The 18,795-nt window shown below is 40.3% G+C and overlaps 2 protein-coding genes and 1 long non-coding RNA gene across 4 annotated transcripts; all 3 read left to right on the top strand.

Moving 5' to 3' along the window:
* Positions 1-74: 74 nt before the first annotated feature.
* LOC122767118 (leucine-rich repeat-containing protein 72) lies at positions 75-4,746 on the top strand. 2 transcript variants are annotated; one of them, XM_044022481.1, is made up of 5 exons: positions 75-376; positions 1,677-1,893; positions 3,077-3,259; positions 3,337-3,414; positions 3,813-4,746. In XM_044022481.1, the coding sequence occupies exons 2-5, from the start codon at positions 1,745-1,747 to the stop codon at positions 4,012-4,014; spliced, it is 612 nt and encodes a 203-aa protein (XP_043878416.1). In that variant the 5' UTR covers positions 75-376; positions 1,677-1,744; the 3' UTR covers positions 4,015-4,746. The 2 variants fall into 2 exon arrangements, with proteins under 2 accessions (XP_043878416.1, XP_043878417.1); XM_044022482.1 differs by lacking the exon at positions 3,337-3,414.
* Positions 4,747-5,132: 386 nt separating this feature from the next.
* LOC122767119 lies at positions 5,133-6,652 on the top strand. The gene is made up of 3 exons (XR_006360170.1): positions 5,133-5,326; positions 5,782-5,904; positions 6,594-6,652. It is a non-coding gene; the product is annotated as an uncharacterized LOC122767119 (long non-coding RNA).
* A 5,027-nt stretch (positions 6,653-11,679) lies between these two features.
* paqr9 (progestin and adipoQ receptor family member 9) lies at positions 11,680-18,032 on the top strand. The gene has a single exon (XM_044022505.1). The coding sequence runs from the start codon at positions 12,552-12,554 to the stop codon at positions 13,710-13,712; it is 1,161 nt and encodes a 386-aa protein (XP_043878440.1). The 5' UTR covers positions 11,680-12,551; the 3' UTR covers positions 13,713-18,032.
* The last annotated feature ends 763 nt before the right edge of the window (positions 18,033-18,795 follow it).

Consider the following 18,795-nt stretch of genomic DNA (forward strand, 5'->3'; position numbering starts at 1 on the left):
TATTGTTGTATTTTCCAAGGAGTATGAATGTAGTGTTCAAACAGCTTGATTCCAGACACCAGGAACCAGGTTATTCAACATCAATTATTTCACCATCTCTGTGCTTATTTTTTAGGTAAATCTACATTTCTTTATTATTTTTTTAGGCTACACTTCTTCTTCTTCTTGTCGTTTTTTATTCAATGCTATCACTGTTTTTCAGATCTGGGGCAGTGGGTTTTACAAACCACAAGTTTAAGCTGCAATGTGATTATCCCCCATCATGTGATCTACAGCACTGGCATGAAAGAAGGCGTTTTTTGTTTTTTTTCATGAGAGCAGCTCTCAGAGGTTTGAATCAACTGGACAGACATACCATTCTCCTCTTCGGCAATCGGTGAGTCCAGATTTAAACCTCTGCAGATAAACACATACATGTATCTGATGCGTCTGTGTAGAGAAGTAGCGGGACCAGGATAATCTAAGGGATTACAAAGTGTTTCGATCCAGTGGCAGCATTGAGATCAGTCAGTCAGTCAGGAAGATAGTCTTGTCCCATTTACATTTTGACTCAGCAGCCATATGGACTTAGATTTGATTGAAAACAGCAGGGCTATATAAATCATGTTAATCTCAATGTGTTTAACATATTAAAAAAAAAAAGAAAGAGGCCAACATTACATGCAGTAGCAGATCTGGACTTTGTAATGTGATGACTGTATCTGACAAGTGACTTTTATTGCAACAGTTGGCTTGTTCATGATGAATTCTGATTTCTACAGTCACTAAAATCAATTTCTGATTGTGTCCAAATCAAATAGATTATCTCTGTGTTTGTCAGTGAAAATTAGACGTGTTGGCTGTTCCCCTCATGTTCAGGTTTTTATGTTGTCCAGTCTGCTGTGGAGCCTTTGGTTTGGTACTTTTAAATAGAATATAAATTCCACTGTGACTATGTGTAATACATGTTTTGGATTTTTACAGGAAAGAAAATTGCAAAACCCCATGTGCTAGACTTTAGACATGAATTCTCCAGATTTCTGTGGCCTGGTATGGACCAGCCATAGTCTTGGTATCAGTCTCCAGTGATCCACTGGACTATGGGTGCGTTACAGTTGTAATCGGAATTATGGAATTCCTGTTCAGAATTTTCTACAAAAATGTCCCCTCAAGTTAGATTTCCAACTTCAGGTGCATTCAGATAATCGATGATCATTTGTTAGTAGTTAGAGAGGTAGACGGGTGGTTGTTTGGTAGGTTGTTAGGAGGGTATGTAGGCAGGTGCTTGGTTGGTTGGTAGGTAGGCAGGCGGTTGATTGGTTGGTAGGAGGGTATATAGGCAGGTGGTTGGTTGGTTGTAGGGTACGTAGAAAAAAGGAATAAGCTTATATAGTCAGTTATTGTGAAAGTCTACAGCTTCTATAGCATTGATGGGTTTAAGTTAGGGTGGAGATCAGGTATATAATTCATTTTATTGGAATTATTTAATTTTCCTAACATGATAATGTTTCAGTATAGTATTAATGACATAATTTTATAAAATTTTATAACTAAAGTACTTAAGATGTACGTAAGATATGCCTTTTAAGTCTATATAAATGTAGAATTGATGAGCTAAGACTTATCTTAAGACTTATCACTTATCTCTTCTGTGGCCCTTTTATCATTTATCTATTTGTTTTTGTTGTTTACTCCAGGTTTGATCATGGCAAAATCAACTGACTTGTGAACCGAATCTTCAAAGGTGCGAAGGGAAGTGAAGAAAATGGATGGTCACAGTAAACCCAACCATGCCTCGAAATTCCAGTGGCTTTCGTTTGCCTACCAGGGTCTGACAGAGCTCCCTTATGACAACATACTGAAACAGGCGGACAGTCTGGAGGTGCTGGACCTGAGTTACAATCTGCTGGACGAGTATCCTTCATCGTCTGTGAAGATTAGATTATAGCCATAGACTGCATATAAAAAATAGATGTACTATAGTCATCTGGAATTTAAAGCCAATGTTGATGCTTAAATGACAATTTTCTGAGGAGATAACAGTTACAATCACTAGTCTCAGGTCTTCAATATAGCAGGGCGTCCATTTTGTGACATGTGGTCCCATTTGGCGCCAAATATGCCAATAGATGTACGATGAGATCTCACTCAAGCTCCACCCACTCTCTCCAAAATATGGATTTTCCTGTTTTAAAAAACAAAATGATGCACATCATGATCTTCAGCTGTGTTTTAGTGCTGTTTTGTGTGGTAGTTTTAACATGCAAGAAACAGCTGCTGCTGTTGTTGTTGTTGCCGTGGTGACGGCAGCAGGAAATTAGGTTAATGAGAACCATGAGAGTGAACCAAAACAAGTTAGGGGTCATTGTGAAACACGCCGCGGCACTTCTGAAAGCAGAGAGGAAGTGCACAGTTGGATGACCACCCGGGCCTTTTATTATTATTTATTATACAGTGTCATTTGAGCCGGTGTTGATGTGAAAACATTCATTACTGAGGCCGGCGCCACTTACTAAATTAAGTTAGAAACGATCCACAGCAGTGTACTGTGGATCAGGATTTTTCATCTTGTGAGTTTAATATCCTACAGGTACAGTTTATTCATTTCTGGTTTAAGTAAACATAAAAAGTATAAAAGCATAAAACATGCAATAATAATAATACATTGAAATATCACATTTCATATTACATCCAAAGATTAGACCTGTAGAGGAAGTTTGTGAGCTGCTTCCCCTCCTGCATCAAAGTCCATTGAGAAAATATGCGTTTTTAGGACACAGCGTTAATTGAGCTTTTGGTTTACTGCTGCTTCATTTTGTAAGTTTGTGTCACTTTGTTATATCCAAACAACAAATTTCAAACAAAATAACAAATTTGAAGTCACTTAATAACGCAGCGATGGGTCAAAACCTCCTGTTTGCCAGGATGTAAAATTATTCTATGGGCTTTGGTGCAGAAGAGTGATCAGTTATAAAAATAAAGCCTTTGGTAAAGCGGTTATAAACTGTTTTTCCACGTGTTCCCACTGGCAGCCGGGTTTTTTTTTTTCACCCACCAGCTGTTGTTGAGCTTGTTCTCCTTCATTCAGTATTTATTGGAACCCGGCTCTGCTGGGTCAGCTGGAGAAGCTCAGCACGCTGATCCTGGACTGTAACAACTACACGTCGCACGTCAAGTTCCCCTACATGGCCAGCGTGACCACGCTGTGCATCAACAAGAACAAGATCAACAACCTGCCTGTGTTTGTGGAGGAAATCAGGCGCAAGTTCCCAAACATCAGGTGAGGCCCAGGTTCTGTGTCGTATTTGTGCTGGTGTTTTGTTTTAAAACCTTCTATGTTTCTTTCCACAAAACTAGGATTCTCAGCATGATGAACAACGAGGCAGCACCGAGTTATTTTAATGGAGGAAGTCTGACCCAGTACAAAGATTATAGGTGAATAATTTCTTATAATCCAGTTTATTATCAGGGTCATGCCCTTTTTTGTTCTATATTAGCAACATTTACCCTTAAAATGTTTATTTAACTTAAATGAACATGAGTGGTCAATTAAAACAGTGAGAAGTTATTGGAGTTGTGTTTTCTAAGCAGAGATGAGTCACACTTTATTTATATCGCATTATTCAGACAAATAAAATACCTGTCAAAATGCTTTACAGGTTATTGACAAAATAAACATTTTAACATTCAGGGTTTTTTAAAAATGTTTAGATTTTGTACTAGTACAATTTACTTAAGTAGTATTTTTTTATAATTTAACTTAAGTTACAATTACATTCGTTATAACGTTATAATAATTATGTCGGCGTCTCCCTTCATCATGTGTGTTTCAGACAGTACGTGGTCAGTCAGATCCCAGGTCTGGAGATCCTGGACGACACCGAGGTCCTGGAGAAGGAAAGAGCTCAGGCTCGTAAAACCTACAGACTGCAGCGTCAGAGCAGGAACAGCAGCAGGAAGAGGAGGGAGAAGGACGAGTCCTCCAGGAGACGCACACACATGCAGAAAAAGTCTCATACTGTCATAAGACAATAGCTCATACACACTATAGTTTTATTTTAGTATTTTTTTAATCCTTTCATTTTAGAATCACAGAGTCAGTGTGAGTTGTGCAGGTTTATAGCAAGACATTTAACAAAGTCTGACTTTACAGGTATTAACAACATCAATTTGTGACTTTTTAACGTGTTTAATTACATTTTGTTACCTGTTTTGCAGAATACATGTCTAAAAATCCTGTTCTTTACTCTAAAAAGCTGTTTTTGTTAGTATTCAAATCCAAACACCAGCACCACATTAAAAATGAAAATAATCTATATTCATGTTCTTATTTCATGTGGATATATATATTTCTTATATCCACATGAAAAGTGTTTGGTCATCACATTAAAAACTGCTTAAGATACACAACTGTTACATTGCAGGATTACTACATTGTATTACCACTAGAGGGCAGCAATGTTCAGTAGAAATCTCTCATTGCATCCAACTTCCTACAGTCTATGGGATTTCCTTTTTCCTGGGTTTAAATGAGCGTCTATAAGAGTTTGAGCTTGTGTAAAACTAAGAGAAATCATGGGATGAGATTATACAATTGGAGAAACATTGAGTAAAAAAAGTCACATGACCCCCTCTATTTTCTTCCCTTCAGATATTATTTACATATAGGTTACTGAATTAATTTGTCTCCAAACCACTCATTGTAGTCTTTATTTAATAAAAGTGAACATTAAATAAATGTGTTAATAAAAACGTGAAAACCTTTAATTGTTTTTGTTTTGTTTTTGTTTGTTAATAGTTAATCTGATTTATGTGAAGAATGGCACACATTTTTGCAAGACATACACCAAAAAACAAGAAAATACTTAATAAATTAGGGGGAAAAACTAAAGAGTAGCCAAGAAAAATCACTCAAACTTAATCTGTTTATACTATAAACTCGTTATTTCCTATGCTTTTTTTTACTTTGTAGTTTCTTGCCAATTACATAATATCTTGCCTGTTTTATTTCCTGTCTCACTTTGTAGTTTCTTACCAATGTTTAATTTCCTGTTTTACTTTGTAGTTTCTTACCAATGTCATCTCTTGTCTGTTCTATTTCCTGTTTTACTTTGTAGTTTCTTACCAATGTTTTATTTCCTGTTTTACTTTCATACAAATCACATCTCTTCCTGTTTTATTATCTGGTTTCCTGTTTCTCTGATCATCTGCTCCGCCCTTAACGTGTTACACCTGTGTTTAATTATCCTTCCTCTGTGTGTTCAATGTAACCTCACGTTTTTACGTGTTTTTTGTCTTGTTCAGTGATTCTGCGCCGACTTTTGGACTTTGCCTGCGCTCTCTGACTGTAAGCCCATGTGCTCATATTTACGCATACACACGTCACTGTGCACAGTTTAATTTATATGTATTAACAACAATAATTTGTGACTTTTTAACCTTTTTAATTACATTCTGACCTATAAATTCAAAGTGGCTTTTACCTGTTTTTCATTATACACGTGCGTTAAATCACGTGTAAATGTAATCCAAGATTTAGAAACGTTTTAATTCTGTTTAATTGTCATTTAATGAGTTCAAATGGATTAGAAATACAGAGGACAAGTCTCTAAAAATATAAATATTCTTGAAGGTGTTCATTGTTTTTTTTTTTTGTTTTGTTTTTTGTCAACACTAAAGAGGCAGTGGCCTAACAGAAGCTCTTGCTTTTACATAATTGGTGTTTTTGGTGAATAGAGAACTCCTCTTGGACTCATGTTTCTCAGTCATTCTCTGATGTTCTTTGTGTTTTCTGTCCTCAAGGAAATCATGATCTGGTTTTTTTCGGGCGAGGGTCGCTTCACCTGACCTTTTTTAACACGATGAAGGAAGTGCGTCACTGCTGCCTGCAGAGGTGCAAGGACACACCACCACACAATAAGACATGTGAGTTCTGTGTGTGTGTGTGTGTGTGTGTGTCTGCTTCTAATTCTCTCTCTAACTCAAGTTGAGTTTCTCTTAGATTCACCCTCTTTTGTCTCGAATGTCGAGGCTTTGTCAGCAGAGAACAAAACCTTCCCCCAGAGACTCTGAAAGACTCCTGAGCCTGTTAACCGTTTACTTACACTAAAACACAACTTCAAACTTCTCTACTGTAGCTTCACACTAATAAATACATTTGTTTTTTTAACAAATAAATCAAGTTTTCTGTTCTGTTTTTTTGCTCCAGATAACCAAAAAAATCATTAAAACTGAAGACATTTGAGAAAGTCCTAATTTCTAGGTTTGATCGCTATTTTCTGACATTTTACAGCCCAAATAAGCGCTCAAATCGAGAAAATAATTGACAGATTGTATATTAGTAAAATGTTCACCTTGCTGTAAGTGACTTAAAATACTTGCCTGTGAAAACACAGGCAATTAAAATAAATAAAAAATAATTTACTGATAAAAATCATCAGTAAATTAAAATCACAATATTGCGAGTTGCGTATAATGAATGTATACAAAACACAATTTTAATGATCATTACAATATTATTTTTAAATAATATTGTAATGATCAATAAAATTATTTAATTATTTAAAAAACGACTACCAAACACAAATATTGATTTTTATTCTGTATACTTACAGCCGGACCTCCGTTTATTCTCTGAACAGAGAAGCTGCTTCACCGCTGAGCTTCAGAAATGGTAAGAAAGTCACTCTTTTAGAAAGATAGAAGGGAAAAAGTCCACATCAAATTTATTTAAACAGCATTTTTGAGAATTCTGTTGATGTCAAAGCAGATTTATGTCTTTATTTCAATCCACTGCTGCCAAAAATCCCCACAATTGGGTGTCAGTTCACCAAAATGCGCAGTAGGTGGTGCAATTTTTAAAGTCCTGGTAGAAGGTTACACGTGAAATGACACATTTGAGTCTTTATTTTCACTTATTTTACTTCCTTTTGGTTTTTGTAGCGATGTTTTTATTCTTGTAAAATAATAATCTTTTTGATTCAGGAGAAATTCCTACAAAATAAAACTGCTATTATTATACAGTTGTTATATGTATAAAATAAACATTTAAAGGAAAGAGTAGGAAGGAAATGTAAAAATAATTTTGTTTTTATTTTTTCCTCGTGTCCCTGCTGACAGCCATGTTTCTTTACAAGCTGAACTGTCCCTTTTAAGTCATTATTCACACTTCAACTTGAGGCTAAATTTAAGCCTTTACTTTATAGAGAAGTAGTTTTAGGAAGTCAGGTTCTGTTTTTTGTTTTTTTGATAATCGTGTGCTTGTCAGAGGTAACGTTGAATTTGTGTTATCAGTATTTTCAGGAAGTTGAACATAAAAAAGTGTTTGACTTTGGGGGAAGTTCATATATCGCTGTGGTTACACTGAAACTGTCTCTCTTGAGAAATGTTTGCTATTTTCAAACTGTTTCCCTCCTGCACGCACGCGCACACACACAGTACCTTCATACCAGCGGCTACTTTATCAACTCTTCTCCCTCTACTCTGTTTATTTTCTTATCTTCTCTCTGCTTGTGCTCGACTCCCCGTGTCTGGACTCGATGTTCTTTCGTCTTTAAACGTCCGTCTGTCCTCTGCTCTCAGCGCTTTTACTGTGAAAAACAAGTTTCCAGAAGATTCTGCACATGAACATTTGTGGTTAAACCGACTTTTAGCTCTGTGGCAGCTGATTGCACACGATCAAAATATTCACTAAAATGTGGGCCTGAAACTTTGGCACTGAATGGATGAGGGGGACAGGTGAATGAATGATGAGGACAGGTGAATGAATGAATGATTATGAGGACACGTGAATTAATGAATGAGTGACGGGTGAATGAATGATGAGGACAGATGAATGAATGATGTGGACGGGTGAATCAATGAGTGAATGAATGAGGACAGGTGAGTGAATGATGAGGACAGATGAATGAATGATGTGGACGGGTGAATCAATGAGTGAATGAATGAGGACAGGTGAGTGAATGATTACGAGGACATATGTATGAATAATTATGACACGTGAATGAATGAGTGACGGGTAAATGAATGATGAGGACAAGTGATACTGTAAATGACAGGTATATGAATGAATGGATGAGGACAGGTGAATGAATGATTATGAGGACACATGAATGAATGAAGAGGATGAGTGACAGGTATATGAATGGATGAGGACAGGTGAATGAATGATTCAGACAAATACTTTTACTTTTAAATCAAAATAGTGGTACATTTATACTTCATTCATGTGTTTACCAGGGCCTATCAAGTTCCCCCATAGATAGCGCTAATGGCTTTTACCCAACTGGGTAAAATCTTCTAAACGTTTTGTTAGAAGGAAGAAAAGGCAAAAAAAAAAGATGTCCCTTCTGGGCCTCCATATAATTACAATTCAGAGGTGGTTTTGAAGTCGCATTTACGTCCACATTCCTAAACATGTAAGAACTCACTCCAATGTCTTTGTCTGAGCCGCAGCAGTTTAGTTGTTTTTTATTTTAAAACCTCCATTTTATACGTTGATTTATTTGCAGCTGCTGCCAAAAAGTGATCCAGTTTAGTTGGACTTTTTTTAATGGATAAAACCTATTTTCTGTCACAGCAGCGCAAGTAGAGCTTTGACTAACTTGAGATGTTCTTCTCTCTCACCGTTTCACACACACACAGACCAGTTACACATGTTTTTGTTTATTACAAACATTGATGATGTCAGTATGTGTGTGTGATAAAAGGGGGCGGTGACCATATGTCGACATCATTAAATAACCATGTTAATGTAAACTGTTTAACAAAGAAACTTGCATATAATACTTTTAGTAAGAAAACAAAAGACATGAAGAGCACTCACCCTTTTTATTGCTGCAGGGGATACATTTTTAAATATTTAAACACGGTGTTTTTCCTCTGTAGAACAAGACCAGTCAAGAGTCTGACTCTGCATATTTGTTTAGGTTCTGACATGTTTGTTTTCTTTCTTTCTTTACTTCTTTTGTATCTCATGTACAAGTGAATTTAATTAGTAAAATTTGAGTTAGATGGTCATTAATCGTGATTTTAGAATAAAAATCCAAATGATAGACAAATAAAATATTACTTCACGACATAAAGTAATTCTTCTGCTTCTCCTCCTCTCCTCAGTTTGGAGGTCAAATGTACAGCCTGGAAAATCAAGTCGTGCGTGCCTGCGTGTGTGTGTGTGTGTCCGTCCCTCTCTGGTTAATTTTAATTTATATGTATATACTGTATTTTCAATAATCTATTCTATACTTGGCGCTGAAGAGGAGACTAAAACCCCCTAAGGACCCAGCATGGTGCCAGATGCACAACAAAGACCCAGAGGAGTTTTAATGGGCCCCTGGAGGGAAACTCGTGTGACTTACAGTGATCGTTCAAGTGTTTCTGTATAGCATGAGACGGGTACTCTCCACCTTAAATCTGGGACACCTTAAGAACGGGTTAGCCACCTTTTTAGACGACCTTTTAGTAAGCTGCTCGCTCTCCCACACCAAACTCCATAGAGGAAATCAGCGTTTTTAGCTCACAGTGAGTTGTTTGACTTTGTTCCATTTGTTCCATTCAGTTAAATCCAAACAGAGAATTTTAAATGAAGTCACAAAATGACACATTTGAAGTTACTGATGGAGGCAGCAAGTGGATCGACAACTCCTGTGTGCCGTGTTGTAAAATCCATGATTTTGGGCGAGCGTGTGGTTTAACTGTGTGATGATGTAATGCACATGTTTGTTTCAGACTGTAAACTTAAGCAGAGGTAGATTTTCTGAGGTAACTGACATTTTAAAAAGAAAAACATTATTATTATTGCTTCCATAAGCATGTTTATACAGTGCAGTATTCACCAGGAATCAGAGTCTCTCTGTGGGTCTGTAATGTACATCTACTTTCTGTCCATTATGTCATTATAAGGAGCTGTCAGCATGTCTCCACATCCTTTAAAGTCATCACTGACTGTCGGTCATTAATTAAAAAGCCATGTTTTAGTTCTCGGGCAGTACGCCATGCTCTGAGGTGTGGTCTTTTAGCTTCTCCGTCCTCAGGGAGGTTTAGGAAAATGTAGGCTGCCCCGCCCTGGGCACCACCACCACGTCTTCCTCCACCTCATCCTGCCAGAACTGCTGGTTCAAAGACTTCCTGACATCTGGCTGCAATGAGTGAATGTATGTTTGCAGAACGCCTAGATATAAAAGATTCTGGATTGTTTTTGGTATTGGATGACCGTTGACATCCACATGTTGTGCTCCTCACGATTTCACCTCGGGTGGAATGTTCTGTCGTTGACCTTTGACCTCTAACAGAACAGGGGGGGTCTACCTCCTGAGTGCTGACAGTGATGTGAGGTGGTTGAGCAGCGTGAGATGTTGCATGTGCGAGCGCTGACTCTGTTCAGCGTCTCTCCTCCTCAGCTCGTCGATCTCCCGCTGCAGCTTCTCCTCAAACTCTTGGACTTGCCTTGCTTTAGTTTTCTGCTCAGGTCCGATGATCTGCTGCTCCACATCAGAGCCTCTGTTTTCTAGGAGATGGTCCAGCTCAGTGTTCTCTACTGAGCAACTGGCGGCCTCCACCTCCCGTTGAATCTCCTTCACGTCTTCTTCTCCGCCCTGGAGTCTCTGCTGGCTTTCTCTCAGTCTGTGCTGCTGTTCTGCCGGAGAGCAGAGATAACAGAACATCTCCGTCACCTCGCCGTGACGAGAGCAAACGTTCCTCTGTGGAGTTTCAGAGGAGTCGGCCAGCTTGTGTTTCTTACATGGAGGTGATTCATCATCATGAAGCTCCTCCTCTGAAGGTGACGACATCAGGACTGACCTCGGTGTGAAGATATATCTGCACACAGTGCAGCTATAGATCGTCTGATTTATTGTGCACCAAGGGCTTATTATACACTTCATACAGTAACGGTGTCCACAGGAAATAGTCACAGGATCCTTTGGTAGATCCAGACACATCAGACAGTGGATTTCCTGCTTCATTCTTCTTCTTCTTCTTCTTCTGCGGTGGTTTACTAGAGTTGGTATCTGCCATGCTGCCGGACACTGCCTTGTGAAACATGAAGTTGAAAGGCTGTCTGTTTCCTTACAGGAGATGAAAGGATACTGGTGCAGGGTGAGGATTCTTCTCAGTATTTGGAGTTTACTTTGAGGAGCATGGGCCGACCGTTGCTGTTCTCTGTAGAATTGACCACATGTGAGTGGAGCGTGTTTGATTGTCTCTGGTTGTCCACCCTCACACAGACTGCCTTTTGAAATTCGTAATCACAGCAGGAGCACAGATTCGGACGAGAAGCATTTATCTGTTGTTGATATTTTTGCACACACCAGTCACACCACAGAGTTTGACCTCTGCCCATTTGTGCCTGAGGAGCACAAACCTTCCGGTTACAAGCCCAATTCCTTTCCACCTTCTGAAACTTCCTGGTGCCACTTATTTACATCTTCCGTCATAGCCAACACCTGTTTGCGTCCGTCTCACTTTACAAGAGCAGTGTTGCTGTTGCCTGGTTTGAATCTAACATTTGTTTTTATTTAAAAGTTACTGTATTTTTAACTAAACAATATTTGTTTGTATTTATTAGTTAGGGCTTGGTGTATTTATTGTGTCTTCGTTTTCATTATGTTCTTTTGTTTGTAGCAGCTAGTAAAAAATGACCTCTAAAAGAGGGTTACGTCACAGCCTCTTGTTGTGCGGCCTTTTATTTTTGAAAGCCCAAACCGGAAGCGCGGTGCAGCCTCTGCTGTAACTTGACGCTCGTACCTGTCAGCGAGTCTCCGGCTCCGCGTCAGTGCTGCTGTGACACGCCGGCTCTCAGGACGCTGCTCTCACTCAGTCACTGCTGCTTCTTGAAATGTTGGTTGTTTTCTTGTGTGTGTGTGCGCGTGTGGAAAAATCCCGTTTATGTAACGCTGTTTTAAATCCTAATCTCGCGCTGTTAACGGTGGGCAAAGAGCGGCTCAGTGTGGATGGATTCGTCCCCGCATTGCAACGGAATTAGAGTTGGATGAAGTGACACGGATTGAAGCAGCAGCAGCAGCACCAGGAGGGACAGGGGAAAGCCCTGCTGCGGCTTGTTATAGCTCTCATGGCCGGCATGACCTACATACCACGGAGCTTATGTCCACGACACCACTGTGCTGTTTCACCCTTGTAACGCAGCGGTAGTTGACCTTCACGTCTCTGTGCTGCTGCAGAAGAGACACGTGAATGTGTGTACATGAGTCTGAAGATCCTGGAATCACTCATTCATTCAGACCTATGCAAATTAAAGGAGCCGCATCTGACCTTCTGTGAAGGTCTTGGGGTCAAAGAGGAAATCAAAAGGGAAATAATTGCAGCAGGTGGCCTGAGGCTTCTGGATACTTTCCCAATATTAACTGCAACTCTGCTCTGAAGCCTTCATGTGGATGTGGTCAGATCAAAGGTCTAGATCACATCAGGGCGGAAAGATCTTTGAGATAAGCTTTGATCCAATCATGCAGAACATGTGATTTGTTAGCAGCTGTAAAGTCAACGGTCAAGCAATAAAAGAAATGAGCATCGTTGCAGGAGAAATCTGATCCTGAGAGACTTTTTTTCTGCTTGCCATCATGATCCTGAACTGTCGTCAGCCGCTTCCTCTTCTGAGGCACACAGATGTTCCACCTCGGGTCATAGAGAACTTCATTCTGACCGGCTACCGCTTCCCAAACTACAGCCTGAGGGACTGCTTACTGTCAGCGTTCAGGCCCACCAACGAAACGGGTAACTTCTGGACCCACTTCCTGCCAGTTTTTATTTTTTCCTTCTATTTTGTGGAGGTGTTTGGTTGGGATGGCGCACCGCAGGGCGACTCCCCGTTCTTCTATCCATTGTGGAACTACTATATCGGGGTTTTCTGTCTACTAGTCGCGAGCAGCATGGCTCACCTGCTCAACTCCATGTCTCTGGTGGTAAGAGAAGTCTGCTTCTTTGTGGATTACGGCACCATCAGTGCTTATACGGTCGGCTCGTCATTGGCGTACTTCTACTACATCCACCCTCGGGCAGGGATCGTTGAGACAGGAGGACATAATGACTCCCGTGTGGACCTTAAGCATGAACCCGCAGGGGCTACTACTTCCTCCTATGCAATCCCAGAGTTCAGTGTGTTCTTTGAGAACTGCTACATCCCGTGCGCATGTGTCGTTGCGATCATTTGTGTTTTATCCTGCTGCAATACTCGCCAGAGGTGGAGGAAGCACCGCTACGCCATCCGTACCCTTGTTTTCCTCCTCCCTTTCCTCATGTCCTCCACACCGATCTTCTACCGCCTCCTCACCAGATCACCTTACTCCGCCGCCTCCTCCTCCTTCGCTGCGTCCACCTCCATGCCCGTCTACTTCTACCGCCACTGCTTCTGGCTGGTGGTGTCGGCCGTTTTCAACATCAGCAAGTTCCCAGAGCGGCTGGCGCCGGGTCGCTTTGACATCTGGGGACACAGTCACCAGTGGTTCCACTGCTGCACGTTCCTGTCCATCCTTGACGAGCTACACATGATCAAGACGGAGGTGAGGGCCATCCTGCTCAGCCAGACTCTGCTGCTGCCGCCCGCCACCCTCCCCTGCCTACCTGGACCTACCGTAGCTTCCACCTACGGGGTGATGCTCGTCCTGCAGACCACCATCATCTCCATCATAACGTGGTTCTCCTGGTGTGCCAACTCCATCTATGGAGCCCAGAGGGACCAGCTCAATAAGGAACGCCCCAAGAAACATCTGAAATGTCACTGATCACGCACGGCATTGTTTTTCTCACTCGAGACACGCACAAGTACAATCAATCGTTGTATAATCAAACTCATTTCAGAATCATTTGTCAACCTTTTTGTGAGGAGAATGACAGGATTATATTGTAAGCTCACCATAGAGGGTGGCTGTTTGCTGGAGTACATATTGAAAGCTCTTTTTCCCCTGAGCTGTTCCAGCATGTTGCGACAGGAAGCAGGAGCACTGAGGATAATGACTACCTCTCGAGGACAGACGAAAAGTTGTTACCCACAAGAACAAGTGATGCAAACGTCGGCGAGACAATTTACAGAAGCCGTCTGCCGACATGTCCTGTTGTTCTTCCCCTGATCTTAAATGTTTCCTATTGACTTAAAGGGATAGTTCAGGTTTGTGGAAGTGTGGTTGTATGAGTGCAGTGACGCATAGTCACCAGTGGCTGCGATGATTGGACGTGCACTTCAGTTTGTGACATCTCCTGTGCTGCTTCATCTTGCTGTTTGGCAACCTACTCCTGCTGAAACTGGACCTGTTTTAAACCCCTCACACCAAAGTCTATAGAGGAAATTGGCACACAAGTTGTTGTTCACCCCACACGTTGGTGTTGGTGCTCCACACTTAGAAAAAGAAAAGTATCCCTTTAATGCTTGCCACACCATTGTTACCCATACCCTGCCTTTGCCTCCGACATCCACAAACACGCACTCATTTCCTCCCTCTGTCCGAGTGACGCATGCAGCAGGAAGTGCAGACGTCACAGTAATGGCCTGGAGCTCAGTCTTAGTAAAGCACTTTTCTGGGGAGGGTGGGTTGGATGGGGTTGGGGGGTAGATAAATTAGCCCTCGTTGTTAAAAAGCCATGCTCGGTTTCTTCTTCAGCGTTACATGATGATGTCCTACTGCTGCTGGAGTCCATATCTTATTATATTCACAGCAAATTCAGATTAAATGTGATGGAAATTGTCAGCAGACTTCTCTGTTGCCCACTGTATATTTTTAACAGCTCAAGTAAAAAAAAAAAGAAGAGAAGATTCAAGCAGCAGTTTCGAATGAAGGCCTTTGTTTGCACATTGACGTGTCATGTGATGTACAGCTGCCTCCGAGTTAAAGCCATACTTTAGACGAGTGATCGTTGAAATAAATGGCAATATTGTAGTCGTACTGTCGCCAGGAACTTCCTGGATAGATTTGCACTCTGTAGATAAAATAGTTCACCCAGCAGTTTGTGCCTTTTGTGTATTAGGTTATTTTCTGCAATGTCTTTAGAAAGGGCCTCCAATTCTCCCACAACCATCACAGATTCTCTTATTCTGACTTTATTTTTTTTTTTAGAATAGAAACATGGTTTCCCAAGATTATTACTAATTCTCTGTGGCCTTAGAAAATCTAAACCAAAATTAAAACTTATTTTTCTTCTCAAAGGTGCAACAAGAGAAGGCACAGGAGGAAGTTTGCTGGGGCTTTGAGCTGAGAAAGAAGACGTAGTGGTATAAATTTAACAGGTTACCAACACTGGTCATCCAGTGGTAATAGAATAGTAATAGACAAGAGGCACAAACTGAGGCTTTAGTTCATCGTGTGAAGTAGACGCTACCTTTGCCAGAGATGAATAATAGTGTTTTTAAATGCATGAAGCAAGGTTTTACTGTGCTCCACGATCATAATATCCTGCTTGCACGGATGTTAGCTACCACCTTCTGTTGAAAAACCCTCGTCCTTATCCGTATTTTTTTTCGGTTTTCTGGTTTTCTTTTCTGCTTTTGAGAATTCTCCCGTCTGTCTTAAACTCTTAAGGCCTCATTTCACTGTGTTGTGTCTGGGCCACGCTGGATACACCATCACAAAGCAATACATTTTTTTACATTAAAACAGGAACGCTGTTGTTAGAAACGCTGACTCGGCGTTCTCAGCTAAAATGTGAACTACTTGCTTTTTGGAACTGTGAACTGGGTTTAAAATGTGAAACATGAACTTTACACTAGTTCATTTTCATGTGTGCAAACTGACCTTTGAACTACTTTAAGTGTTGGCAAAACCGCGGCTGCCAGTGCTTGTGAAGTTCGGACACAGAACATGCATGTTAATAGTCTGATCTTAGTCAGACTAAGAGAATAATTCGGTTTTCTTAATGTCATGTAAACACGTTAGTCCGACTAAAATCGATCTAGTCTTAGTCGGACTAACATACCTGGATAATGCTATTCATAGTCCGATTACTCATGTATGTATACGTCAGACGTGGTGTTTGCATGCACCGAAATGTCCTCCCGAGTCTTTGACGGGGAAGTAGAAGGAGACGAGGTCTTAGTTGGTCTACAACTGTAGCTCGATTAAACTGCATGCTAATGTACCGAGTGAACGTCAAAACTTATGGCCGCCGGCCACCATACAAACACAGCCTTTACTGCTAATAGCACTTTAGTCATATTAGTTTCACATTTAATCAGTCGTACGTAAGAGTACTGTTGAGGTTTTCGCCATAGACGCTGTTGTGTGCGTTGTTATAGACCGGTCTTGCTAACAGGGGCTAGCCTGAGATGTGTCGGGCTAGTGTCCACTGCTCAACTGGAACACGGTGAACTTTGGGACGTTTGGTCGCGTTTCACGCTGCTTCCATATCCAGTGTGACCGGGGCGTTGAACTTTGGCCTGTGGTTTTTGGACTGAACTCTTTCTTGACTGTACTAATCGTCTACGTCCATGTTTGTGTGTTGGGAGGGAGAGTGGGGGATTAGTGACTGTGTCATGTTAGCCTGGAACGCTAAGAGTCAGTTTGCTCCCATTTGAAAAGTAAACAAGGATGTAGTCAAACCTAGGATTATTTGAATAAGGGTAACTACTATTTTTTTCCATATTTTCCATGACTGTATCATTGTTTGTTAGAGGTTTTTTTTGTGTGTTTAACGTTAAATCAACGTGATCCGACAGCCTACATGCTAACGTGAAAATGATTTGAACGACATGTGTCTTAAAGACAGAATTTTTATTGTTTTCAGTTAATGTGTGACCCTGAAAATGGGCCATGACTGCTGTGTTTTCGTGTTATCTCTTACTGTGTCGTTGTTTAGTCTTCCTTTTTAAGAGCAGTGATTCCCAAAGTATGGGTTGGGACCCACCGATGGGTCGCGGGTGACTTTTTTTAGGGTCCCCAAACAAATTTGAAGTGAATTTTCTTAACCTTTATATCTAAGACGTATGTGCAGATGTTTTAATCAACATACAAAACATCTCTTGAATGATTTGTTTAACAAAAGTATTAGCTATAACAGAAATGGCTGTAATTAGTCAAATGTGTTTTTGTCATGATTTATAATTGTAAATTTGGGTCACAATAGTTTGCATCATTAGAAAGTATAGGTGCCCATATGCAAATCTGTGAAGGTTCTCAATCATCCAGGTTATAATCGTCTTTGTCCTATTTAACCACTGGGAAACACTGCTTTAGATGAAGTTCCAGCTGAGTTTGTAAGCGTTTGTCACACGTGTCACTGTTTTAACTCGTGTTTGTCAGTGTCCCAGTTCAGAAATGTCATTACCACAGTATTAGTTCTGCTCGTATCTGCACATTTGTGTTTTTGAAGCATTAATTTGCACAAAAGACAGAAAGGTTGGAGGTGAACGCCGAGTCGTGATGTAATTGAGTACGTGAGGACCATATTGAGTGGCTGCTATAATCACGCTGTTATATAGTGCACTTTAAACAGAGGTCAGAATCTGTAGTACTGTATTGTTTTCGGCACATTTCAGGTGTAGGTAGTGCTTTCTACTGAGAGATCCGGCCAGATAACCATGCGCTCGGTGTGAAAAGCGATGTTTCTACCTCAGCAGAACATTTGTGTCACTGAGATGAGCCGTTGTTGAAACTGATTTTATCCTCTTTAGACTGTGGCTGCCAGACTTAAGCCTGTTTTAAAAGTCCAGTGTGTAAGAATTTAGTGACATCTAATGGGGGGAACTCCTCCGTTGGAGAACTATGTTCCTCTGTAATTGTCTCCGGCTGCTGTAGAAACATCTGCCCAAAGTACACATAAACATCCATTCGAAGTCTTTGAAAACCAACTTTTTACACACTGGACCTCAAAACTCAGCAGTGTTCATTATGTGAATGTCAGATTACTGTGTCTTTTCTTGAGGGAAGTACTCGGGGGCGACTGAAACGCGACACTAATCTATTATTTACACATGCATTTAAATTATGAATGACTTGAGGTGGAGGTTATCGTACTCTGTTAATGCTGGAAAAGTTAAAAAAAAACAACCTCCATTATGTTAATAAATTACACTTATAATAGAGTTTTATTCAATAAATAAATTATGTTGAACTGTATATCACTGTAGCTGTGTATTGATTTTTACTCTAAGAATGTTTAACATGGGTTGAATTTTCTGTTTTGGTCCAGCAGTGATTTCAGGATCTCTAGATTAGCCATTGCTAAACTTATGTTTTTATGAGATACTGACCTGTATACTGAGTGTGACCCTTGCACCTAGAACCAGCTTGAGACAAGGCTGCCAGCAGGGACACAAGGAAAAACCTGATTTAAATCTGTGTGATTTAAAAACATCTAAACACTGTTTTTGCCATTTACCAAATCCCATAGAGAAAAATTTGCATTTTTAGGTCATTCAGACACAGGAGCTGCTGTTCTCCTGCTGCCTCATATGGTAAGTTTGTGTTACTTTGGTTCAACTGACGTAAAGATTTCAAACACTGAAGTCACGAGACAACACATTAGAACTCGAAGGAACTGAAAGTGACGGGGGCAGCAGACCCGATTGGCACCGACTGTGTGCTGTGATGCAAAATTGCTGATTTTCTTAATGGACTTTGGTGCAGGGAGTGGCCTGATTTATTAAATGACACAAACTTCCAGTTTCCAGCCAGAAGACGAATCAGTGAACATATGCTTAAGATATTTTTTAATTTTTAGTTTATTTTATTATGATATAATCAATAGTTGCCCTATAAGCAAATCTGGTGACACTTCCAAAGATGATATAAAATCGTCAGATTTATTTATTGCTGTTTGAAGCAACAAAATCTTATCTGTAGTTTTGATGATCTCATTGCTTTCTAGTGTGTGTGTGTG

The sequence above is a fragment of the Solea senegalensis genome, linkage group LG3 (genome assembly GCF_019176455.1).
Source record: "Solea senegalensis isolate Sse05_10M linkage group LG3, IFAPA_SoseM_1, whole genome shotgun sequence".
Lineage (NCBI taxonomy): Eukaryota > Metazoa > Chordata > Actinopteri > Pleuronectiformes > Soleidae > Solea > Solea senegalensis.